At 43.4% G+C, this 27,508-nt stretch overlaps 1 protein-coding gene across 3 annotated transcripts in view; it reads left to right on the forward strand.

The window, feature by feature from the left end:
• The first annotated feature begins 606 nt into the window (after positions 1-606).
• SACS (sacsin molecular chaperone) overlaps positions 607-27,508 on the forward strand; it is an 84,931-nt gene continuing 58,029 nt past the window's right edge. For 2 of the 3 annotated variants that reach the window (XM_061434961.1, XM_061434964.1), the window contains exons 1-2: positions 607-713; positions 16,652-17,159. In XM_061434961.1, the coding sequence (XP_061290945.1) occupies positions 17,140-17,159 (20 nt within the window). In that variant the 5' untranslated portion in view covers positions 607-713; positions 16,652-17,139. Of the gene's footprint in view, positions 714-16,447; positions 17,160-27,508 lie in introns of those variants that run through there. The other variant, XM_061434962.1, reaches the window with a different exon arrangement.

Raw genomic sequence — 27,508 nt, forward strand, 5'->3', positions numbered from 1 at the left:
GATCCTATCTGATCTATTGTTACAGTATTTTTATTACTCAACTGACAGTAACAATGAAAACAGCGCCTCTGACAGCTGGAGAGCATTTCACAGTTTACAAAGTATTTTGAGTGAATGCCTTTTTTTTTTTTTTTTTTTTTAACCTTTGGGGCCTCCTACTCAAATCCAAATAAAATACAGAAACCACTGTGTGAGCTAGAACCTGCAAGGCACACATGGTGTATTTATTGCATTTCAGCAGCAAGTATGCAGCTGGTATTTTTCTAGGTGATTCTAGTAAATTACAGGATTTCCAGACTGGACATGGACAGGGACTCTGTTTTCCGTGGGAAAATGCCACCCGCTAAAAACTTGTCTAAGGTAACCGACGCGCTAGGTCTCCCAGGGTCCAGCGGAGATGACCTCCTGCAGCCGTGCCTCCCTCCGAATGAATCTCTGCAGTCAGAAGAGAAGGGACAGCGGGCTCTCTGTGGTCTGTGTCACCAGCCCAAGCCAGCAGGCAGCCTGGTGCAGCATTATCGACACCGGAGATTGGGGATGGTTCTATCTCTTTAAAAAAAAAAAAAAAAAGCATGCGTGCGGGTGGGGAGGGCGGGCTGCTGACTGCGGCACCGGCTCGGGGCCTGGACCAGCGCGGCTGCGGGGTCAGTCGCGCCGGACCCGCTGACGGGACACAAGGACAACAAAGGGCGGACGCGGCCCTGGCAGCCCCGGTGAGCGTGTGAGGCCCCGGCTGGGGGCCCGGAGGGGGCCCCGGGAGTGCGGGCCCCGCGGGGCTGGGGGAGGCGCCGGGCCCTGCGGCCGATGGGGGAGCCGTCTTTGGAGAGGACTGGGGCGCTTCTGGAGCGCCCCTGGCCGCGGTGAGGAAGGGTCTCTTTCTCCTCTCCCCCTAGTCTGGGCCTCGGCCTGCGGCGGTGGGCGAGGCGACCCACCCCCGCCGAGATGCTCAGACAGCCCGGCTTTGTCATTTTCATTTCCAGCAAGGCTTCTGGGTCTGCTCACAAAGGATCCTTTGCTGTAACGTGGAGTGTGGGCCCGGGAGTGTCCTGTTGAATTGTAAAGCGGGATCCCCCAAGTGCCTTCCAGCCTGATGTAGAGCAATTGTTCTTGAAACTGCACGCCCTGAAATGAGTCCACACATATCACCCAGTTATCTTACATAGCAATATTGGAACACCCTGCTTTGAGTGGACCACGTTTTCCACAGTTATTAAATTATATTTTAATCAGTGATCCTTAAATTCTTAGAAAGAGTATCCCAGTTTTAACAACAACGAAAAATCTCTCGCTCCTTTTCTGTTTCTTAAAACAAGGTTGATACCTCGGTGAAGAGGGCTAGGTTTGTTTCTGACGTGCCAGTGTTTGGGCTTGAATTTTGTGTGACTTTGTCTTCCCTGTGTGAGGAGAGCCCGTTTGGATAAAAGGCGGAATGCAGGTCAACCCCATGTGCTCCCTGGAGTTATAACCCAGGGAGCTCTGACTTCTCCAGTGCGGATGGGAGTGATAGATCCTCAACCTCATTTTATTTGTCACTTGGAAGGCAGATCTCGCATGTTGGTTCTTAAAGCTGTATACATGGATAACCAGGCATGTATTAGGTTAGTGCACGGGCATCACGTCCCACTGGTTTTACTCAGGACTAACCGGCTGGCTGTCCCTAATCTTGCCGCAAAGTCTTCTTTCTCATCATGGACAAATGACACCCAGTTCCTTGTCCTCCTTCCTCCCGCGGCCGTCCCTTCATCCTTTCTTTACCTTTTTGGCTTTTTGCCTGGCCAAACTGCTCCTTTTCTGTCGAGGTCAAGGCTCCTTCAGTTTCTCTTTCAAACCAACCATATTCTCATATCTTCCTGGCTCCTTGTTTGGTTTTCGAGATCTTTTCCATGATTAAAATGGTGTTTTCTGTTCTTCACATGATAGGAAGGGAAGCCTCATGACAGCCTTACTTTAAGAGAAGGTTAGCTTACATCAGTAGAAGGCAATGGCACCCCACTCCAGTACTCTTGCCTAGAAAATCCCATGGACGGAGGAGCCTGGTGGGCTGCAGTCCATGGGGTCGAGAAGAGTCGGAGACGACTGAGCGACTTCACTTTCACTTTTCACTTTCATGCATTGGAGAAGGAAATGGCAACCCACTCCAGTGTTCTTGCCTGGAGAATCCCAGGGACGGGGAAGCCTGGTGGGCTGCCGTCTATGGGGTCGCACAGAGTCAGACACGAATCGACTTAGCAGCAGCAGCAGCAGCTTACATTAGCACATCTCATGTTGCTCTACGCTGGGTTTGCTATCAGAAGACTTGGGTTCAGATCTCAGCTCTGCAGACCCCTGAAAACCCCCTCAGCTTCTGTGAGCCTCAGTTCCTTCCTATGCTAAAGATGATGGCAATTGTTCACACAGTTTTCTAGGATTGAGATGAGCCAGTTTGTCTGAAGGCACCCAGCACCATCCTTGGCACAGATGTAGCTACTCAGGGGATGTTTTGTCATTTTCCCATTCAATTCTTCTAGCTACCTGTCCACCCATCAATGGGGAAGCAGGCTAAAGAGGGTTCTCTACCGTGTCCCTGAAGGAATGGATTTTGAAATGATCGTGTGACCAAGTGCTTCTTAATCACCTCTGAGTACATAAAACATACTCAGTACTTCATAAGGATCCCTTAGGGCTTCCCAAGTGGCTCAGTGGTAAAAGAATCCCCCTGCCAATGCAGATAACATGGGTTTGATCCCTGGGTTGGGAAGATCTCCTGGAGGAAGGCATGGCAACCCATTCCAGTATTCGTGCCTGGAGAATCCCACGGATAGAGGAGCCTGGCGGGCTACAGTCCATGGGGTTGTGGTGAGTTGGACACGACTGAGAGAGCAGAGGGAAGGATCTCTTGTAAAAGTGATGCAGACATTTCCATGTCGGCACAGGCGTGTTCTGCTGGAGGAGGAAGGGCCCGTCCCTTTCCCTAGGTCCCTTTAAGTCCTGAGTGATGGCAGAATTGAGGACATCAATAGTCCTGCAGTGAGTCCAACTGAGGACCGCTAAGAGAATGATGTAAAGGGCGCCAAACTGGAAATGGGAACAGTTCCTCTGGTGGTTCTGATGGTGGACAACCAGGGTGGTAACCTGCTTTTCCTACTGCCCATGCTGGGACTGCTTTCGTTTCTATTTTACGTGCCTTTCTCCTTTCTCCTCGCCACCTTTGCCTCCCTGAAACGCCGCACTGAGCGCCTTGTGTCAGACTGCAGTCAGGATGGGCCATTGTACCCGTGCCTCAGGAGACACAACAAAGTGGGAAGGGCCACGGCCTGGGAACCAGGGGTGTGGCCCTGTCTCAGCCTTGGCTTCTCTCTGTGCTAATTGGAGAGCCATTTAACCTCAGCTCTGACGTGAGATGTATGGTGTAGACCGTCTTTACATTTCCTTCAAGGCCTGACATACTCAGTTTATAACAATTATTCCATCAAATTCCACGATTTAATGCTTGTTGCCTCTCCATTCTCACAGCAGCCTTATGAAGCAGGCAGCCCATTTTGCACATTATTAAATGTAAAATTAAGACAGAGTAGAGGCCTGACCATTCCTGATTTGTAGAAAGAGGGGGTTGATGGGACAGTCTCCAGTTTCGCTTTTCTCACTGGACGTCAGTGAACGCTGAGATCAGCGCCCCTCCCTGAATACTGACCCCTGCACCATGGGGCCCTGCATCAGGGCACCCAGAGGTCATGGCCATGTGAAGCCCAGGATGCCACAGGGCTTCTCTGTCTTGTCAGGGACATTGGTGATTCACTTACAGCAATGTTCCATCCAGACAAACGTCTGTTTTCAGTATTTTGCTCTGGCTGAGACCACCAGTCTGTCATCTAGTCCAGAAAATATGGGCTCTGCTGTTCACATAGCTTTTTCACGTGTTCTGAAATGACATTAAAAAAAAAAAGTCAAAGCTGCTTGAATATTTTTATGGGTGATGATTTAAACTTCATAGAACTTCTTATTTCATTAAAGTACTAAGTCCTAGAGAGAAGTTTGGATTTTTGCTGCATCTGGAATTTGTGTACTGTTTTACCATATGAATAGAGGTTCAGTCTTTCTCCTTGTTTTTAATGCAATGATGCATTTAACCATTAAAAAAGTCCTAATAGGGTTACCAGATGAATTACAGAAACTATTGTATAAGATAAACATAATCTAAAAAAATTATTTGTTTGAAATTCAAATTAAACTAGGCATATTTTTACTTGCTAAATCTGGCACCCTTATGTAAGCAGAACCTTACTTGATAAATAATGGTTACTTCATTGGAGAAGGAAATGGTAACCCACTCCAGTATTCTTGCCTGGAGAATCCCATGGACACAGGAGCCTGGTGGGCTACAGTCCGTGGGATCGAAAAGAGTTGAACACAACTGAGTAACTAATATTTCATTTCATTTCATTGGGCATAAAGATACTAACTTGTTAGGTTTTTAAACTTACAATATAAATTACATCCAGTCTTCATCAATTTTGTATAATATGCCAAGCATCTCCCTGGGTTTATTGACTAAAGCTTTTGTCTATGAAATGTTTAAACCACATGATTATCCTAAGAAGATTCTGATCCTGAAGAGTGTGTCCCAGTCACCTCATGTTCCTCAGAGGCCCTGCTAATGACTGAAAAAAATACCCAAGATTTTAAATGTATTTATTTGAAGTCAGATAACATGGTTTAAAACTGACTGCATGTGAGACTAGCTGTGATGCTTCGTCTTGCAGAGGCTCAATTTCCTCCTCCTTAAATGGACTCAGTGACCATTTTCCTCCTTAAATGGACTCATTTTCCTCTTAAATGGACTCAACTTCCTCCTCCTTAAATGCTCAATGGCCACACCCCTCTCCCCCCATCCCACCACTGTCAGATGTCACGTGGGCAAAGTCCCCTCCCCAAGGCTTCTAGAGAAACTTGAGTTTTCCAGTGAGTGAGTGCATATTACTTTTCCCTTCAAAAAGTCAGATAATAGTATTAGATAATATCAAATGCGATCTGCTTCAATCATATAATCTATCTTTAATGTATGATTTTTAAAAGCTTTACTGAGGGACTTCCCTAATGGTCCAGTGGGTTAAGACGTCACCTTCCAGTGCAGGTGGCAGGGGTTCCATATCTGGCCTGGGAGCTAAGATCCTCAAGGCCAGAAAACTAAAACATAAAACTGAAGCAATATTGTAATGAATTCAATAAAGACTTAAAAACGGTCCACATTAAAAAAAATCTAAAAAAAAGGTAAAAGTTTTATTGAGATATCATTCACATACTAATACAATTCACCCATACGGCATATTAATTTTGTATAAACTTGGAAGATAATTGAGCTTTTAAAGGTCAATCTGAGACTCCAGGGAGCTTATTCCAGTGGTAGCCCCTCCAGATCCTTGTCTCCAACAATTAGCTCCACCCTCTGATGGACCAAATGCTGACACTAGATCCGCTCGATTCAAGACATGCTGTGAACGTACAGATGTCTCTTGTTACCTGGAAATGGCCAGAGTGATGATATGATTCATTCTCTATTGAATACCTTCTGTATCCACGGCCTTGCATCTGACCAGGGGAGGCAAAGGTGAACAAGACATTCTGGAGGACCTTCTTGCAAAGACAAGGAAGGTTTGTATAACACAGAAGAGAACACTTGGGACACTTGAGCAGATAATTTATACATTTTTCTTATTAGATTTGATATACGGTATTTTTTATGCAGTACATTCTACTGGAAATCTTTAATTGCACACACATACACGTACACACATGAGGACTTCCCAGCTGGTGCCAGTGGTAAAAGATCTACCTGCAGTGCAGCAGACTCAAGACACGGGTTCAATCCCTGGGTTGGGAAGATCCCATGGAGAAGCAAATGGCAACCCACTCCAGTACTCTTGCCTGGAGAATCCCCATGGACAGAGGAACCTGCAGTCCATGGGGTCACAAAGAGTCAGACATGACCGAGCAGGCACACAGGACACACCATCAAGCGTCCTACATAATAAGTATCTGTTACCTTTAACTCCACGTCTGGGCTCTGTAAAGCGTATTATGTAAATCTTCCATTTCAGGGATGTTTATCTGGGGTCATGTAATGGTTCTAGTGACCATGACCTTCTCTCCAGTAGACCATGCCCAGGCAGTTCTGTTATTAAGAATGGCTGCAATTCTTCCTTTGTCTTACATTTTGGGTTCTTGATTTATAAGGTGAATTAATCTGACTTCTCTGTTTTGCAAAGATGCCTTTTTCAAGTCAGTGCTGACTCATGTTTTGCTCTGAAAGCAAGGAGAGCAATACTGTTATTCCGAGGGTAATTCCAGTGAAGGCTCCTGTGGGTCAGGAGTCTGTCTGCACTGGCTCCTTGTTTCTGTAATGTTAGGGACTTTCAAGGGTGAATTTTTCAGCACATCATAGAGGATTAAGCTGTGTGTGAATGTGTCTGATTGAGCATGATGAAAAGTAATACTGATTTTTAATTCCCATCTTTAGAGAAATGTGTGTTCTATTCGCAAGAGGTCACTGAAGTCTCTTCTGGCTTGAGTCTTTGCTATAAAGGGGTGAAAAGACTGTTTCTAGGGAGACTGGTGTGGTTGAGACAGGTAGAGCTCAGGGTTGTTGAGAACAGTGAAGGGGGAGGGGCCCTCTCGAGTCCCCACTTCCTTAGACACGGCCCTCGGTCACGTGGTCATGATTTAAACCCTGGGTGTCTGACCTGTTTCTGTTTCAAGTAGAGCAACTCAAAGAAACGTTCGCCCTGGTAAGTGGAGCTGGCATGTTTCTTTCCTGCTCCTTGAATGAGATCATACATGGTGCCAACCCCGCCTGCCATGGGAAAGCCTGGGCTGCCAAAGCAGGGCACTTTTGCTGGATGGACACACAGTGTTCGTATTAGCGGTGGGCAGTGGCTTCGGGTGATGAGGCCAAATGCGTGGATTCCACAGCTGGCCAGGGCTGACCACCAGGCCGGTTCCTTAATTGCCACTGTAGGCCACCAACTGTTTGGCCCCTGATGCGTAAGAGAAGGACAAGGGTCAGTGGGCAGAGACCATGAGCTTGTCATGTCCCTTCGTGTGTTAGAGAATATTCCATGAGCAAAGACTGGCGTCTCGTATGTGCGGGACTGGCCTGCAGTTCATTAGGTACTTATATATGTTGTTCAGGCTGGTCTTTGCGATGACTCTGTGTGGATGGGGCCAGCTGTCCTGGGCCACCGTGAGGAAGGCAGGGCACGAGAGATTATGTGAGTCCCAGGCCGTGGCCTCCACCTTCAGTGATATGAGAGGGGCAGCCGACTTCCCCTTTGGGGAAATGTATGGGCAGAGGACATAATAGTTCAGCGTCTGTATTGTGTCCGGCAGTCAATAGCAGGACTAAGGTAAGAGATGGAGTAAAAGCCTTAGTTTAAGTCCTTGAGATGGTGCTTGAGTTTCCTGGACACCAATTTCCTTAATTTGCTACCAAATCACTAGGCTCTTATGAGACTGAAACAAGACAGTATCTATAAAACCACTCTAACAAATTAAAAACACTGCACCTCTGCAACGTAATCTCACCACACTACATTACAGTTTTACTATCAGTAACATTTCCACTGTATTCAAAATTTAGGATATTCTGATATTCTTGATCATGTTAATGAAATAAAGACAAAATTATCATGAAAGCAGTAAAAAAAAAAAACCCTAGATTTAACATATCATGATTAATTTGATTTTTCTTATTGAGGAACTGTCAAATTTATTAGTATGGATAGCTTGAATGTTTATATTTCTTATGTTTAAAATTGCATTAGACTGCTGTTCAATCATATTAGATGCCATAGGAAAGGCTAGTAGCTTTTATCTTCCATGTATTGTCATTGTAAAGGATTTATAGAAGTAAACGTGTGGTATACTGAAGCACTCAAAAATGGATTCATTATCAGATGGAGATTTATATACAATAGAAACATTAAACATAGAGTATAAAAATCCTATATAGTGATAGTCAGCAAGGAACAAAACATTTCTATGGTTTAAAACAATAAGGATGAAATAGCAATAAATATACACTTAATTTGGAGCAGGGAATGGCACTCCACCCTAGTGTTCTTGCCTGGAGAATCCCATGGACAGAGAAGCCTGGTGGGCTACAGTCCATGGGGTCACAAAGAGTTGGATATGACTGAACGACTAACACACACACACACACACACACACACACACACACTTAATTATAGGGAGAGATGTGTTCATTTATCTTCATATATAGACGGTTTGGCCACTGCACACCAAGAAATGGATATTTGTTGAATTGAATAAAGGTGTGAGTGTGTGTGTGTGAATCACATATTGAGAATTAAGACATTTTAATATTTCTTTTGTCTATATATTTTGATCTTGGATTAGCACAAAGTAATCATGAGAATAAGTAAAATAATATGTAACAGAGGCTTTGTAAACGTTGATGTGCTCTATGTTTTTCAGTGTTATTCTGTGAAAGTAGCCTGGTTTATTGTTGAAATCCCCTACGTGGGGTGGAGAGGTCTGCTGGGGCGGGTCACTTCCTGGTGTCCCCAGATGCTCTTGAAGGTGTGACACACTTGCTGTCTCGCACCCCACCTGCAGAATTAATGTCTCAGTAACTGACATTGACAGGTCCTGAGGACATCTGTCATCTTGTCCCCTTCTCCTCACCCATAGGCTGTGGGCACAGCCCCTAACCTCTTTTAGCTTTGGTGTCTTAACCTATAAAATGAGGAAACTATAAGGAAGAATTTTCATCTACCTTCTAAGTTCTGCTTTGTCTGAGGAGTAAGATGAGAAAATCAAACAAAATTTTATTAAGGAGTCTGGCTTAGATGGTAAAGAATCTGCCTGCAATGCAGGAGACCCAGGTTCAATCCCTGGGTTGGGAGGATCCCCTGAAGAATGAAATGGCAGCCCATTCCAGTAGTCTTGACTAGAAAATCCCATGGACAGAGGAGCCTGGCAGGCTACAGTCCATGGGGTCGCAAAGAGTCAGACACGACTGAGTGACAAGCACAGATACATGGAGAGACCCAGGGACTGAATAATTCACTGAAATGGCCAGAGCCCTCAACTTAAGTACCATCTTCAGCTAAAGACAGGGTAATGGCGGTAGTGGTTTGGGACTTCAAAGGGGAGGAAGGCAACTGACCCGGAGATAGGAAAGCAAACGTTTGGTAAACGGCTGTTTGCTGGACCAGGCAGTGACAATGGGACACAGGCGAACTGCAGCAGACAGACTCTGCAGGGTCCTCCCTGTCCGTGTGCCTAGTTCATACCACAGTTCTGTACGGCGATGGCCCATCCTGGAATAGACGCTCTGTGTTCCTGTAGATAGTTAGTGAGAAGGTCAAAGCTTCTTCCTGAGTCTTTGGGGCTTTACAAAGCATCAGCCTAAATTTTCCAGTAGTCATGCATGGATGTGAGAGAAGGACCATAGAGAAAGCTGAGCACCAAAGAATTGATGCTTTTGAACCGTGGTGTTGGAGAAGACTCTTGAGAGGCCCTTGGACGGCAAGGAGATCCAACTAGTCAATCCTAAGGGAAATCAGTCCTTAGGTGATAAAGTGAGTCAATTATACATGCATAAATACATACATTCTTTTCCATGATGCTTTATCACAGGGTATTGAATATAGTTCCCCGTGCTGCACAGTAGGACCTTGTAGTTTATTCATCCTATATATAACGGTTTGCATCTGTGGTGATTTAGTTGCTAAGTTGTGTCCAACTGTTGTGATGCCATGAATGCCTGCCATGCTCCTCTGTCCATGGGATTCTCCAGGTGAGAATAGTGGAGTGGGTTGCCATTTCCTTCTCCAGAGGATCTTCCCGACCCAGAAATCAAACCCAGATCTCCGGCATTGCAGACATATTCTTTACCTACTGAGCTATGAGAGAAGTCCTAATTTGCATCTACTAACCCCAAAACTCCCAGTCCATCCCTCCCTGACTGCCTTTCTGTTAATAATCACAGGTCTGTTCTCTACATCTATCAGTCTGTTCGTAAATAAGTTCACTTGTGTGACATTTTAGATTCCACATATAAGTGATGTCATATGGTATCTGTCTTTTCCTTTCTGACTTACTTCACTTAGTATGATAACCTCCAGGTCCATCTATGTGGCTTATCAGCCCAAATTCATTCTCATGCCAAAGAGATACAATTGGAGGTAGCAAATTTTTCTCCCCTATTTAATACTATTAAATAAATAGTATTATTTAAATACCATGTGCAGAATTTCATATGAATGAAGAATGATCTATTTGGTACCGAGGGGGTCTTGGGAACCCTGAGGAATACTTTGAATGCTTGGGGAGTAAGTTCTCAGGGTGGTTTCACAAGGCCTTGGGTGCATACCTTGATAAGAAGAGAGGGCATGAGTGGTGTTTAGGGATGGAATAGATGCTCCTCACTGCTGCTGCTAAGTCACTTCAGTTGTGTCCGACTCTGTGTGACCCCATAGACGGCAGCCCACCAGGCCCCGCCATCCCTGGAATTCTCCAGGCAAGAACACTGGAGTGGGTTGCCATTTTCTTCACCAATGCATGAAAGTAAAAAGTGAAAGTGAAGTCGCTCAGTCATGTCTGACTCTTAGTGACCCCATGGACTGCAGCCTACCAGGCTCCTCTGTCCATGGTATTTTCCAGGCAAGAGTACTGGAGTGGGGTGCCATTGCCTTCTCTAGATACTCCTCACAAAGGCAGCAAAAATGAGGTTGCAATGCAAGGGTGACCCTTTCTGCAAATCTCTTCTCTCCTTGCCTCCCCTCCCCTTTTTTCCTCTTCCTCTTTTTAAAAACCTTGTTTGTTGAGTCTATTAGTCCATCTGTACCTCATTCTTAATGAGCAGCTATTATGATAATAAATGAAAGATATTAAAGATACTACTTCAAACAAAGCTGTCATTATATACTACTCTATCATGTTATAAATGTATTTTCAACATTATCCCATGCTGGAGACACAGTATAGTAGACATTTAATTTTTACCATTATTAAATGGAAATACCATTTAATAATGAGATACAATTGGAGGTAGCAAATTTGGGCAAAAGAGTATGTATAAATTAGACTCTTTTGCCCACTTTCTTTTGAGGTAGTTTATTTTTTATTTTCAAGAGTTCTGTGTTGATTATTTGTGTGGCAAGTATGTTCTCCTGATGTGCGTAGCTTGAGATGTTCATCTTTTTAATGTGGTTTGAATGTAGTCATCTTTTTCTTCTGTGGTTCGTGCTTTCTATCTGCTGTTTAAAGAGTTCATTTCTACCCTGAGGTCATGAGGATATTGGGTTCAATTTCTTTCTAGAAACCTTACGGTTTGATTGTCTCACTGATGCCCTTAATCACCTGGAATTGATACTTGTGTGCACTGTGAGGTTCAAATACATTTCTATTTCCAGGTGGGTAAGCACTTGTCCCAGTAACATTTCTTGAATGGTCCAGCTTTCCCCACTGTACTCTACCAACACCTCTGTCACCTATCAAGTTTCCATTAATGCAAGGATCTGTTTCTGAGCTTTATACCCTTTGATTGTTTCTGTTTGAATACCATACCAACTCAGGTATTATAGTTTTACATTACAGTTTCTATTTAGCAAAGCAAGTCTTCCCCCTCATACTCCTGAAAGACTGTCTTTATTTTTACCCCCTTGGTTTCCCATAGAACTTTTAGAATTTCAAATATTATTTTGAAAGGTTGTTGGGATTTTGATTGGAATGTCTTTGAATTAAAAGACCAATTGGAGGAGAGGGGGCATTTCAGTGATATTGATCCTTCCTGCCCTGCATCATGTACATATCACCATTTTTAAAGGGTGTCTTTTGTTCAAGTTTATAGATTTTCTACCTAAACTTTTTATACAAGTTTTTTGTTATAATTATTCCAAGGTAACTTTTTTTTTCTTGGTATTATAAATGGTTGTCTCTAAAAATACCTTAAAAAAACTTTTGCTGGTGTGTAGAACTACAGTTGAACTTCTATCAGTAATCTGGATCAACTCTATCATTAATTCTATTGACTTGTCTGAAATACTTTTTGAATGTCCCACCTGTGAAAGGTGATGATTCCCCCACCTCCTGTCCCTGTCCAGTGAAGTGTTTACTAGACATGGAGATAGCCCGGTGTGAGGTTTGCTCAGTAAGAAGTTCCCATCTATTTCCTCTTTACTAAATGTTTTTTGTTTTCTTTCCTATTTGACAGAAGGTCTTTAATGGGTATGGAATTTGATCCTCTGATAAGCCCAATCAATTAGGTCATAAACTATTATCTTATATTATACTATATATGCTGTATTCAGCTTGCTAATATGTATTTAGAATTTTTGCATCTGTGTTCATGAATGACATTGGCCAGTAATTTTCCTTTTCCATATTATGCCAGTCTGGTTTAGATAACTGGATTTGGGAATATTATCAGACAGATGACATTTTTGGGCATATTGTTTGTTTTTATGTTTTCTGGTAGACTTTGTTGTTTTAGAGTTACCTTGCTTATTGAATATTTGGTATATCTTTCCAGTAAAACCATTTAGCCTAATGTTTTCCCTTTGGAGAGATTTTAAATATCAGTGAATGAAACTATTTTGGATTGACTTGTTTCTTGAATTTGTCTGGTACTTTATATTTTTTCAATACTTAGTCTATTTTCAAAAGTTGAAAATTCATTACCTTAGAGTTATTTTTAGGGGATTCCCTGGTGGTCCAGTGGTTAGGACTCTGCACTTTCACTGCTCGGGTCTGAGTTCAATTCCTGGTGACATGCTAAGTCACTTCAGTCATGTCCAACTCTTTGTGACCCCATGGACTGTCAGACCCCATGGACTGTATCTGGACAGGCTCCTCTTGTCTATGGGATTTTCCAGTCAAGAATACTGGAGTGGGTTGCCATTTCCTACTCCAGGGGATCTTCCTGACCCAGGGATCGAACCCACGTCTCTTACATCTCCTGCATTGACAGGAAGGTTCTTTACCACTAGTGCCATCTGGGAAGCACAGAATGTAGCCATTACTGGTAGGAGATGTAAGAGCTTGCAAGCCACATGGCATGACCACAAATAAATAAATAAATGAAGTTTAAAAAATAATATTCTGTTATCTTTTAAATTCCTGATGCATCCCACTTTCATCCCTATATATATGTATATATTATGTATATTACTTCTTTTATCTTGATCAGTCTTGCTGCAAATTGGCCAATTTTATTAGACTTTTAAAATAACTCACTTTTCCATTGTATCTTTGTTTTCTATTTTGTTAATTCTACTCTTATCTACTCTCAATCTTATTTTCTTTGGATTTATCCCCGTAATCTTTTTTCTAAGGTCTTGAAATGGATACTTAATTTTCAGTCATTCATTTTCCTGAATGAAATTATTGAAGGCAGTAAATGTCCCATCAGTTCAGTTCAGTTCAGCAGCATAACACACTAGTGATGAAAATGTCAGCAGAAGAAAGAAAGAAAGGAACAGGAGAAATATTTTAAATAAATAATCAGTTCAGTTGAGTTCAGTCGCTCAGTCGTGTCCGACTCTTTGCGACCCCATGAATCGCAGCATGCCAAGCCTCCCTGTCCATCACCAATTCCCAGAGTTCACTCAGACTCATGTCCATCGAGTCAGTGATGCCATCCAGTCATCTCACACTCTGTCGTCCCCTTCTCCTGCCCCCAATCCCTCCCAGCATCAGAGTCTTTTCCAATGAGTCAACTCTTCACATGAGGTGGCCAAAGTATTGGAGTTTCAGCTTTAGCATCATTCCTTCCAAAGAAATCCCAGGGCTGATCTCCTCAGAATGAACTGGTTGGATCTCCTTGCAGTCCAACGGACTCTCAAGAGTCTTCTCCAACACCACAGTTCAAAAGCATCAGTTCTTCGGCACTCAGCCTTCTTCACAGTCCAACTCTCACATTCATACATGACCACAGGAAAAACCATAGCCTTGACTAGACGGACTTTTGTTGGCAAAGTAATGTCTCTGTTTTTGAATATGCTATCTAGGTTGGTCATAATTTTCCTTCCAAAGAAATGTCCCATAAATCTACAAAACCCCCTCTATAATGAAGAAGGAGCAAGTCAAAGCCTCAGTGTTTTTCGTGGGCACTTGCTTTCAATCAGAATTTAATAAGATTCCTTTTGTTTCTTTTTAGAGCTACCCTCTATTTGTGGAAAGTGGTGCTGGGTTTCCATTTATATTGTGGGTGGAAAGTTTCCTTTTATATTTAAGTAGAGAGTTATTTTAAGAAAGAAAAACATTAAGTAAATAATCAAAGAGGTGATACATAGTAGGCCAAAGATCCTCAGAATGGTATGCTGCATCTCAAATATGAGAAACATTATGAAATGACTATAATTTGTGACTGTCATTTGGGAAACTGATGTCCCAGGCAGTTCACTGCCTTCTCTTACCCACTTGCATGGTCACTGGCAAGTATAGTTGTTCAGCTGCAGAGGGTGAGTTTTGAATAATCAGGGATTAAGACAAGTCCTGGGGACACTCACATGTACAAATGGTTCAGTGTCCAAAAAAGGGAAATAGTTTCTGGAATTCCAAATCGTGGGTCAGATTTCATAACAGAAGTTATACTAAAACTGAAGATGGGATTGCTAGCGAGCGGTCATGAGTGGTTAGAACGTGGTGGTCCTTGGGTCCCAGTGTGGGTGCAGGGGGGCACATCTTCAGTGCATTTCTCCCTTTGACAAAACCGTTCAGACAGCAGCTCAGTAGGGGTCAGGAGAAAGATGGTATCCTGACCATAGTAATATGCTGGGGAAAGTCGCTGTATCCTGCTAGAAATGATGGCAGAAAAACGTGTGTGATGTGCATTCATTACAGCTCAGAGTTATTTAGGAAAAAGGACCCAAAGAATTTTTTTTTTTTGTAACGATGATCCATTGTCCATCTGGAGGAAAGTTACAATAATTTGCCATGAGGCTCTTTGCTGTTAGCAAGTTTGTCAAATGTGCCAGGTGATACAAGGTTAGTTAACATCCCAGATGACAGAAAATGAAAATGATAGTCTCTCAGTTGTGTCTGACTCTGCAACCCCATGGACTATACAGTCCATGGAATTCTCCAAGCCAGAATACTGGAGTGGGCAGCCTTTCCCTTCTCCAGGGGGTGTTCCCAACCCAGGGATTGAACCCAGGTCTTCCACATTGCAGGCAGATTCTTTACCAGCTGAGCCACAAGGGAAGCCCATTTCATATACGATTTCGTATAAAAGAGGAATAAGATTTTGGATGGGTTTGTTTCCATTAATCTCACTCACTCATGGCACCCAGGATATTTTTATGGTATCAAGTCACTAGGGAAGTGTTTGGGGAAGAATTTGCAGCAAGTCTTCAGTTTCTTCCCTGGGTTTTCATGAATCCAAGAATCTATGGTGATCTAAATATAGCTTAGATTATGATCTCTACATTACTTTTGTCTACAAGGCAACATTGCTGCTGCTGCTGCTGCTAAGTCGCTTCAGTCATTTCCGACTCTGTGTGACCCCATAGACGGCAGCCCACCAGGCTCCACTGTCCCTGGGATTCTCCAGGCAAGAATACTGGAGTGGGTTACCATTTCCTTCTCCAATGCACGAAAGTGAAAAGTGAAAGTGAAGTTGCTCAGTCGTGTCCCACTCTTAGCGACCCTATGGACTGAAGCCTCCCAGGCTCCTCTGTCCATGGGATTTTCCAGGGAAGAGTACTGGAGTGGGGTGCCAGTGCCTTCTCCATAAGGCAACATTGCTGGGTAGCAAAAACAGAATAAGTCAGCAGCTGGTTTTCTCGTTTTCCGCCCCTCACTTTCTAGTCGAGCATCTGAAATACCGCCACTTAGCTTGGTGTTTCTAAGCTCCGTGGTTCTGAGCTCCAGGGACTTTCTAATTATAAACTGCTGGTTGCATCGGAGCCCTGCCTAGGAGCATGGTGCCTGGTCTCCCCTCACCGCCAGCAGAGTTGCTATTTCTTAGATGTGTGAAAGTTTCCTGCTTTCACACAGCTGTCTCCCCCAAAGAAATGCCATCATGTCTAAGACTTGTCATGCCTTGGACATTATAAAGGATTTGTAACCATGATACTTGCAGGAGTGGGTAGAAAATTCAGTCTCATACACCCCTCTGGCTTAGTCTGATTGTCCAAGTTTGTCATTTTTTCCTTCTAGTTTATTTCTTAACATGTTAGACTCTTGCAGGCACCCATGGTTCTTAAGCGTATTGCTAGTAAGATACTCTTTTATTAAACATAGATGTTTCATTTTCAGATGTGTTATAATGTATAAAGTCATAGGTTTGGGTCTTGGGGTACTGTTCCTGAGAAAAGGTACATTGTGCGAAGCACATATTCCACTTGGACGAAGCCAGGGAATTGCAGGGATAAGGAGAAATGCGTAGGGAGTGAGAACATGAAACTAAGTGGATGTGTTTTTATTTATAGTGACGGCCGTGTGCGGTTACGACATGTATCTACTGGTGGTGAGCGGAGACCAAGTGCCATGCTCCTAGGCAGGGCTCCGACGCAAGCAGCAGCTTATAATTAGAAAGTCCCTGGAGCTCAGCACTGTGGCTGTCAGCCACAAGGAGCTGCCTCCTCTGTGCCTTTACTGGAGGACTTTCCCCTACTCCTTTTTAACCTTTCCTTGGTTTTTCTTTCAGGATCCCAGAAGTGATGCCAAGATGCAGGTGTCACCAGAGCAAGAAGAAGGGCACTCGCCAGGGAGTATCGTACGTCTGCTGAGATGAGGGCGAGGAGCACGGGGCCCAAGAACATCCACAACATCTTTCCCACTTCTTGCAGAAAGAAATAAGGAAGGTTCTCAGATGAAAATAGCTCCTCTTTTTTGGGGGGGAAAAAGCCAGAATCCATTAGCTGATCAGTTTTACCTGAAGAAGGCCCGTGGGCTGCTGATCAGCAGGCGTAACCCAGGGAGGTGACACTGAGACTGGAGAGCCCTGCTGTAAGGAGCGCAGACACCAAACACAGCGATGCTTTCCCACATCAGATGATGAATGGACGCTGAGGGGGAAACAGTCTTTCTGCTGGCCAGACAAGCTGGACTGGAGTCCACGCTTATGGGAACGACTTGGAAGGAGGAAAAATATTTTCATGGTTTTCCCAGACAGATATTCGAAGACAAGTGATAATGGAGACCCAGGATAATAGGTAAATGAGTGAATGTTTTAAATTACGGCACTTTGCACTGAGATTCAAGGCTTGCTGGGTTTTCACATAGGAAACATTCGTTGGCAAAAACAGAGGGAAGCTCTCTTGAGGTAAAAGTGAATCAACCCCAGACACGTTGGTTCAAATGGGGATTGTGCGGATAACACTTGCCCCGTGGGTTGACGATCATTCCTTCCATTTCCCAGATGGTTCTGGGTTCTGTTTCCTGGTGTGGCTCTTACAGTGGACAGTTGACTCGATGTGTCCTATTTTCTCCCTCATAAAATGTATGTATCGGTGCCTTTCACTGGCCTGTGATTATTTGGAAAATATTAAATAACAACTGTCAAGTACCTGGAATTGTATCAGATAAGCTAAGAGAAGAGAGAGGACTCTCTGCTTTTCCTTTATAAACTATGAAGATAAAAGATAACATTTGCTCCTTTCCGCAAATTTAGTTGCTGTTTTATAGGAACTTATTTTATAAGCTTGAGGGTATATGCAAAAACATGTAGTATCAGTGATATGTAGAATTACCCTTTAAATTTCTCTGTGTTCCTTTTTTCTTATAACAAAAAACTCTTTCATTGATTTTTGATGGCTGTATTCAAATAGTGTGTTCAATAATCAAAAAGTTAGGGCCATAGAGACCAGGTAAGTCCTCACATCTTGTAATCCAATGACATCAATGAATAAAAGGACTTTTTAAATTTGACTTTCCAATTTGAAACATTGGGAAAACCCAATATTTGTTTTTCTCATTTACCTTTTGAAAACCTTTATTCATTAGATAGAGGAAGTTCAAGAGTAACTTTTTCAATTGAACTTACTTCTTAACAAATCAGGATTAACTTGTGACGATTGTTATTCAAATGTGAGAATAACACAGGAACAGAGACTACTTAATGGGTTTGAGTTTTGACAAACTGGAACTTTTGATTATTTCTAATATTATAAGAAGTCATCTGAGATGAATTTTCTCGCTATTTCTGACACTAAATTGTTTAAGCTTGATAGAGGAACCCTCATATAGCATCATACAAATGATATCACAGTATTTTCTGTGGATTTTTTCTTTCTTTCTTTTTTAACCTTCTAAATTGCTTCCATCGGAGAAGGCAATGGCACCCCACTCCAGTACTCTTGCCTGGAAAATCCCATGGATGGAGGAGCCTGGTAGGCTGCAGTCCATGGGGTCGCTAAGAGTGGGACACGACTGAGCGACTTCACTTTCACTTTTCACTTTCATGCATTGGAGAAGGAAATGGCAACCCACTCCAGTATTCTTGCCTGGAGAATCCCAGGGACAGGGGAGCCTGGTGGGCTGCCGTCTATGGGATCATACAGAGTTGGACACGACTGAAGTGACTTAGCAGCAGCAGCAGCAAACTGCTTCCATATAGTGCTTTCCTCTTGTTTTGAAAGTAGATTTTTTTCCCAATTAAATGTTAACTCATTTTCATTCAGCTTATCAGTTAGTAGATTTGTTAGAAATAATTTCATGTATAAATTTATTTTAAATAGCAGTGATGACACAGACATTTTGATGCTGACACTAAGCATATATTTTCAACAATTAAGATTGACTTGAAGCATCTAAGAGACAGTGAAAAAAACCCAACAGATTGGATCATCTTTGCAGTCACTAGGTGCTCAAGCCTATTTTTAGCTAGAACAAGGTATAAATTACCTTTGAGAATATCTTTGCAGAGATTTACATCCTGTAGGCTTTGGGCTCTTTAGAATTTCCTCAGAACTTATAATTTCCTTAAAGCTAAAATGTCAGTGACCGCATACAACAGCATTTATAAATACACAGAGTATATGTTCATCATCAAAGCATCTTAAGATTATTTTATAAACACATTTTTATTAAGATATTTAAAACTGGTCTCATTAAGACCCTTACTGTGTAAAACTTGATTGCCTGGTCTTTTTGTTAAGGGGCAAGATAATAATTTTTAAAGCTAAAAAGGATCTGGGGTGGGCTTGATCTTAGGCGCTGTAACTGAGTGCTCAGGGGGCGTGTGTAGGCTGTAAGGCTTGCTCTTACCCACTGTGTTAACATGCAGAGCCTTCCCAGCCCACTGGATTTATGTGAGTATTCAGGAAAAGAAGATTATCTATGTGATAAGCAGTTTAAAATGTGTCAAGATAAAAGCAGGCATATTATTGACTATACCATCTGAATATTAACCTTAAAATTGAGTTGGTATTACTTAAAAAAAACTTATTTAGCTGCAATGCATCTTAGTTGCAGCATGAGAGATCTTTAGTTGCAGTATGTGAACTCTGTAGTTAGGGCATGTGAACTCTAAGTTGCATGTGGGCTCTAGTTCCCTGACCAGGGACGGAACCTGGGTCCCCTTCCCTGTGGACCATCAGGGAAGTCCCGGGTCTCCCTTGTTGAAGGGTACTTTGGGACTGGTTCCCTTCCATTGTGTCCAGGGGACCTCTGGAGTGTCAGTGTGTTACTGTGCAAAGAGCAGATTCCAGGATACGGAGAGGTGGACCAGATTTGGGGAACCTGTCCCCTAAGGTGCTGAAGAAACAGTTCTAAGTTCAGGGTGCTAAAGCGCTTGGTCCATTTGGGGTTGATTCAGGCTGGTGACAATATCTGAAAGATCCTATCTTAGTGGATTGATGAGATGAAATGAGAAAACTGAAGTTATGTGACTTGTTCAAACTCACAGGGTTTTAAAGAAAAAATTATGCTGACACTTATTAAAATAGTAAGGAAGTCTTTTTTAAGACTTAATACCTATTGCAACTGTGGAAGAGATCTGGCTTAACTTGGAATACAGCATAGAGAGCTGGGTATTTACAGCCACTGAGCACAGAGAGGGGAGTCAGTGGATGGCAAATTAATGGGACATCAAGGGCAGGGACCCCGGCTGAACTGACTTGCTGACAGCAGGCCAGGGTGCTCAGATGTCATGGGTGGGTGGGGAGGACTTTGGTCAGACGTGGAAGCTACTCAGACCTCAAGGGGGAGGAGGTCTCGCTACACTGACAGCGGGATTCTTGCTAAAACTGGGCCAGGCCGTTCAAAGATAGAGCCCGAGGATGAGACTCATTGAAAAGAGAGCTCAGAGGAGCTTCTGAAGTTTGGTCAAGGAGAGAGACAGAGCTCTGGTCAGGTACAAGCCCAGAATGGCTGGACCAGCCTCTCTTCTGCCAGGGTCCATCCGGTGTCCAGTGTCCACCTTCCCAGGGGACCACAGTGCAGCCTTTCAGTTAGGACCCTCCACACTAACTGTTACTGAACCAAACAAATCCTCTAACCCACACGCAGTAAAGCGAGTCCCATATGCAGTAAGGCAAGTGTGCTGACCCCGGGGTCAAGGTGAAGGAAAGGGCAGCATTCACTGCAAGCGAGAACTCCAGGCAAGCTGGTGCTTAAGTCTGAACTCCCTGAAAGCTTTCAGGGACAGGTTCATAAAGACAGGGTGAAGGAGGGGACATGGGCTGTGTGGTCGGCTCATGGACCTTTCTTCTGATTTTGTTGATGGTAAGGTTATCAGGGTCAGCATAATCAACCTGGTTTCAACTCATCTGGGGTCTGTGTGCTTCTGGACAGTGTGCAGTTAACTTCTCCCACCTGGTGGGGTTTCATTCAGCAGTTGCAAAACAGCTCAAAGGACAAGGCTCAGAATATCCTCTACAGCCCTTGAGGTGGAACTAAAGATCTTCAACTTTGTTCAGCGACTAAACTATTATTTTGTCTTGCTTGACTGTTTCCTTTCTTCCTGCATTTTCTCACTTTTCTGGTTAAATTTACTCTTTGGGACTCAGGGAAAAACATAAGAGCCTACAGTTTTTCTACAGACAAAGGCAGGCGGAGGACCTGCTGAGACAGCGAGGGAGGTCTGTTTTGCGAAGACCCTATAGGGTCCTGCTCATCACAAAGTCATTCCTTTAGCTAACATATGTGGGGCATTTATTAGGCCAGGCTTTTAGAATATGTAAGCGAATGAAATGGATGTAGGTATTGACTCTGATGAATTTTCTACTCCAACAGGGGGAAGACAGAAAGTACACAATAAACCTAATACATAATTAAATTACAGGGTACCTCATTTTTGTTGTTGTTTAGTCACTAAGTCGTACCTCACACGATGAAACAAAAGACCAGTGAGCATGAAAAGGAGGTGGGAGTCTACGGGGTTTCATAGGAACGTGTGTCACTCACAGTTTTAAATAGGATAGTCAAGACAAATCTCTTGGAAGTGACATTTGAGCAGACACTTGAAGGAGGTGAGGGAATTAGTCATAAGCTCTTTAGGGGAAGAATGTTCCAGACTGTGTAGATCTTGTAGGTGGGTGCTGCCTGGAATGTTCCAAGAACAGGGAGGAGGCTGGTGGGCTGGCGGGGGAGGGGCTTAGGGCCAGGGAGCTGAAGTCACAGTTAAAGAGGAAGCGTGAAGGAGATGGGGACCCACTGTGGGGAGAGGCATAATCTGACTTCCTTTGTAAAAGGATCCCTCCAGCTGCTGTGGGGAGGACAGGAGCAGAGGCAGGAAGGCCCACTACAGTTTGTGGTCACCACCCAGGTGAGCGACGAGGCTGCCAGGAGGGCTGCATGGAGGAGGCCCCCCACTGACCTCTCAGTGCTGCTCCCATGTCAGTCTCTCCACTGAGGCTGGGAGAGTGTTCTGGCCACCTGGCAGTGTCAGAGTGGCCAGGACATCTAAGATGAATGTCAACAACCCAATGAGGATGGGGATTGAGTCGTCTCTCCAAAATGATCGGTTCCCTAATTCTCCAGGACCTCCTGGGAGTCCAGCATGTTAAGTTGATTGTGACACTTAACTTACCAGAGTTAGCACAGACCCCATGTCACAGATAGTCCTGCGGGATCGCCTCCACTTCAGGTGCCTGTGGGAATGGGATCCCTGGGACACCCCAACTACAAATTCAGGGGTTCCCAGAACCCCTTCCCTTGGGTTCAATAATTCACTAGACTGACCCAGAACCCATAGGGTGCTTTACTTACAATTACTGTTTATTGTAACAGCTCATGGAAGAGACAAGAGCTCTTGTCAAGATCATGGGTCAAGATTTGGGGGCAGTGCATATGTAGAGCTCCTAGGCCCTCTCCGGGGGCCCCCACATCCCAGCACCTCCATGTGGTCACCAGCCTGGAAGTTCCTGTAGCTTAGTGGTTGTTTCCAAGTTCCCAGCAAAGTGTCCATGTTGGGGTGACTGATTACATCATCGACTGATTGAACTCACTCTAGTCCTTCCCACTCCATGGAGATTAGAAGGGTCAGAAAACTCCAACCCTCTAATCACAGGGTTGAGGCCTCCCTCCCCATCTGAAGCTATCTACGGGCCCTGCCTTGAGCTACCTCATCAGTATATGAAAGACACTCTTTTCTCAGGGAATTCCGAGAGTTTTAGGAGTTTTGTGCCAAGACTCAGAGGCAAAGAGCACATATTTATTTCCTATTATGCCATAGTAGGAGGAGTAAAGATTCAAGTAAGAGAGTAGGGTCCAGAGAGCAGGAGAGGAGGCAGACTAGCTGAGTCCAAGTGTATGAAGACTAAGCTTAGTGGGGAAAAGCAGTAGTGGGCTGTAGAGGGCCAAGCAAACCAGCCAGCCCTGACTTCTGATGGAGCTATGGACGTGGTGCAGTCAGCCAGGACTCGAGTTAGGGAGGTGGAGTCCAGAGAAAGAGCAAGTGCTTTAGTGATTATGCCGCCCCTCCTAGGTTTCAGAAGTTCGTGAGTGTAAATAAGGTCAATTCATATTTATACCCACGTCTCCATGACTCCAGATCTTCACCTGTTGATAAGACCTTAACCCTGATGCTCTTTTTGTTGGCTTAACTTCTTCCCTGGCTATTTCTGGGTGTCCTTGGGGTGGTGACATCTCCTATGGTCTCAGGAATGGATTTGCTTATGTTCTTTCCACTTGAGCCTCTGGGTCAGGGGCACTTGTCATGACCTCTGTAGGTGGTGCCTCTGTAAGACTTTAACCCAGCAGAGCCCGTGAGACCAAAGTGACTGCCACCTGTGGACTGGAGGTCAGGAAGAGGAATGCCTTCTTCCCAAGCCCGAGCTGATTTTGTTTCCCGGGAGAGAGGCAGTGCTGCCTGGACTTATTCCCACCCAGGGTTTCATGGCACTGGTCCTTCACCCTCTGTCCTCACAGGCTCCAAACCAGTCCCTCTCATGTGGCCAGAGAGGGGACGGTGGGTCCCATCCTGTCCCTTCTACATCTTCTCTCTTCCTTAGACACACACCTCCACATCCAAACAAAACAGGACCAACTCCACAAACACCCTCCACAAACACAGACACCCATTTGTTTTAAGAGAAAACAAATCATGTAATGGAAAGAGTGTAGACTTTGGAGCCAGACATACTTGGTCTGAATCCCATTTTCTAGTCATGCAGCCTTAGGGAAAACAATGCCCATAAAAATGTTAGATGAGAGCCCGTGAATGTAAGACACTTGTGTTGTATCTGATGCTGCTCTCATCCCTCCATCCTCCAGAAGCCTGCACGAAGCCCCAACCACAACCTGGGCACCTGTCCTCAATGCAGGTGCCCTGGGGGGTGCCACGGTCACCACCACTGCTGCCCCAGCCTACAGAGCAGCTGCAGACCAGTCTGTCTCGTCCCTCTTGTTGGTGGCGGGGTGTCACTTCCCGTCAATGTCAGCCCTCTGTTTCCACCTGCTCTGGAATCTCTTTGGGGAGGGGCTTATGGCATGTCACTGGCCATCAGACAGGAAGTTCAAGAGGCAAAGAGAAGGCCCAAGGAGCATCCTGGAGACACCACTGATGGTCCACTCTGGGTCCCAGGCTGGTCTGGGGCCCAGAGAAGGTGGAGAGTGGGCCTCCCGTGGGGTGCTGGTGCATATGGAGGGTGCCGGCTGTCATCCCCCTCCCCTGGAATTAGCAGAAATCCTCTGCTTGGCCTTGGTACCCCTGTGCCTCGTGGTAAAAAAATTTTATCATGAGGAATTTCAGGTGTCCAGAGAAGCAGAGGGAACTGTTTATTACAGTGAACATCCTATACCCAATGGGGAGATTTCAGCAGTTGTCATAATTCTGCCAGTTATTTCTGTCTCTCTTTTTCTTTGCCTTTTCATGTTGAAGCAAACCCTAGATGTCCTATATTCCCTGGTCCTCGCAGCAGAGCCCTGGGATACAGATGTGTGTGTGTGGGAGCTTTGTAAACTGCAGGGCGGTCCCTGGGGAACCCCGAGGGCTGCCCCGCTTTAGGAGGGCTAGTGTCGGAGAAGGAGGACCTGTGTGCAGACCCAGGACAGGTTCGGTGCAGTCACAGAATCACTGATGGGAGACGAGGAACTATCTCAGCTGTAGAAAAACATGTGTTATTGAAAATTCACAGGGGTCGGAATCATTGCCCTCTAGATACTGCTCAGGAAGGTCCACTCCACTGAAAAATCAACTGATAGCTTTTCCTTGAGAATAATGATGATGTTAGTGTATTATCCAGCAAGAAACGCAGTTTTAAATTATCTCATTTACTGAATCTCCTGGGGGAGGGGTGGAGGGAGAGGGAATCTCATATAGAAATGGTAACTTAGTCCAACTGACTCAGATTATTATTTTTTTTTTAATTAAGCAGTAGGCAAAATGATTTGTTTATGATACCTTAATATAAATGGTTTTTATTTCTAGTTTGTTATGATTGAAAGCAATAGCCGCAGAAAAACAACATAGAAACAAAATGCTAATTCTTTCCAGAGCCAATGCCAAATGCAATCTGAAACCTGCAGCATCCCTAGACCAAGTTAGATAGGTGCTGTAGAAAAAGCCTTCAAAGACTGAATAGAGAAAACGTCCCTTGAAGAATCATAGAAAATATTAAAAACAGAAAAATGTATAAAAGGGATTGCCTATGATTGTGACAACTGGCATTGGAAGGCGCAGCCTAACAATCTGACATTTTGACATAAAATTAAATAGCCACCTGCTCCCTACTGCCCACAGAAAGAGAAAAAAAAAACAAAGTAAAGAAATTAACCTTTCTCATGTTGCAAGAAAGTGGTGGCTGAAAGCAGAGTCCCAAAGGAAGAGATTTCAGACACTATTTAATTTGTTCCTTTCATGCATGGAGAAGATGGAGGCAAATGTGATGGATCTGTGTATGACTAGAGACCCATCATACACTTCTACTGTCCTTTTTTTTTTAAACTAGGGAAGGCTTAACTTAAAGCTTCAGTTGAGCCCCAGAAGAAGAGGACAGAGGGCTGGCAAGCAGAACACGTGCCTTGCAGAGAACTGGAGGCTTCTCTGCCCACTGCCCACAGTCACTGAAAAAGGCAAACACTGGGAGGGTCATCTGTATGTCTGCATTTTAGTAGTTGTGTACCTTGTCATCATATTCTTTGCATTCTTAGGTCATGTTACAATAAGAGATGATTCGAAATCCTTATTTCCTGTTCTGGACCAGGAAATTGTGCTAATGCATTTTTAGCATAAATACCGTGAATGTTACCCAGTTTACTTACAACTGTTTAGTGAAGGGTTAAAGGGTTAGTTAGGTTTAGCCCATTCTTGAAATTCATAGCATGGATTATCCATGGATTAAGTCCACTCAGTTGACTGGTTAAGTCATGTCTAGTTGTTGGTGCTTTTTTTTCCTCTTTAATGTCTTTAAAACAGAATGTCCAGAGAAATGTGCAAAAAAGGTATAAGGATATAAGCATGATTGCAGGGTCCTGGGAGGATGCCCAGGAAGGAGGGGTGGGGATGAGGTGGGAAAGGTGAGTCTACGAAGCCTTTGGACTTGAAGGACTGAGTGTTGTTATGCTGGGGAGAGGCTAAGTCATACTTCATAACAGGTCAACTCAGTGGCAACAGGAATTGATTAACAGGATTAGTCAGAGGGGAAAGGATTCGGGGCAGTGCGAAAATATTTAGAAAACAAGAAAGTGACCAGAGGCTTAAAAGACAAACACACATATAAATTTTAATTGCTAATAACATTAAGTATATGTTTTCTGAAGTACACTCAATTGCCCTTATTAGCTTTTATACTGATGAGTTTTTTTATTTTTTTAAAAAAGTATTTATTCTTAATTGAAGGATAATTGCTTTATAGTATTGTGTTGGTTTCTATCAAACATCAACATGAATCAGCCAAAATTACTTAGCTTTTATATTTATAAAGATTATAGAAATAGTGAACAATCATAGTTTTTTTTTTTTTCAGATTTAGATTTGCATGAATTCTGAAAAAAAAAACCGTTCATATGACTATTAGTCTATGCTTTCTCTGTTAAAAATTTTGTCTTTGGTTCTTCAGAAATATTCATTTTTTAGATGCTGTTAGTAAATAGATATCTTTTCCATTTTATAACTAATTTATCCAATAAAATCCTTATCAAGAGAAATTTTGAAATGGTTTGGAAAATGAGCAAAATGTAGGATTTTAACAGTGGAAGTGTCGATTCAGTTATAGTAATCATATAAAATTCAGTCATTTTTTGTTTTTATGGATTCATTCCCAATTTTCCTTAAAAAACTCTCTCTTGACCTATTTCTAACTAGCATTTCCTTTGTGTCCCCTCCAAGTGGTTGCCTGCCAACTACTATCATTGTCTGCCAAACAGCAAATGCATGAAGCTATTTGTAAACCTTCCATATGAGGAAGGCTGTAGCATGATCCCTTTTTATACAACGCAAAGGAAAAAACCAGAAAGTTGTTTCTCACAAATTCACAGATCTATAATTTTGTGGGCACAGTTTCTATGATTCGTATTTTCAAGTTATTGTGGCACTGACTGCATAGACATAAAACATGATGCTTTTGAAGTGATCATTCATTGACATTATTACTCCAAGTCCAAACATTTGGAAATGAGATAAAATAAGAAATGTTTAAAAAAAATTTTAATGAACATAAGCAAGAAATGGTAAAGATAAAATATGACAAAATAAAGAAGATTCCCATTTGTTTTTCATAAATAAACTCATTTCTCAAATACTTCTGACCAGAGGATGTTAGTTTAATCAAATTATGGTCTAGGGATTCTGTTTGAAACACTTCTTCACAGCTAAATATGTTGTTGTTTAGTCCCTAAGTCATGTCCAACTCTACGACTCCATGGACTGCAGCAGGCCTATCCTTTAAGAACTCTCAGAGGCACTCAAATATGTAGGGGAGTGTAGTTTTAAACAAGTAACTCAATTGGCTATCATGAATGAAACAGAAGTAGTGAAATGTACAATCACACCCTTTTGGCTGCATTGTCTGTGTCTCTATTCTGTAGTGCATGCTCACATATTTATCATATTCATTTAAAAGCGTTTCCCAGCATGTGCCCGAGGGCTCTTGTGCTGCCTAGGTCTGGCCAGACTGTAAAA

Source organism: Bos javanicus, chromosome 12 (assembly GCF_032452875.1).
Source record: "Bos javanicus breed banteng chromosome 12, ARS-OSU_banteng_1.0, whole genome shotgun sequence".
Lineage (NCBI taxonomy): Eukaryota > Metazoa > Chordata > Mammalia > Artiodactyla > Bovidae > Bos > Bos javanicus.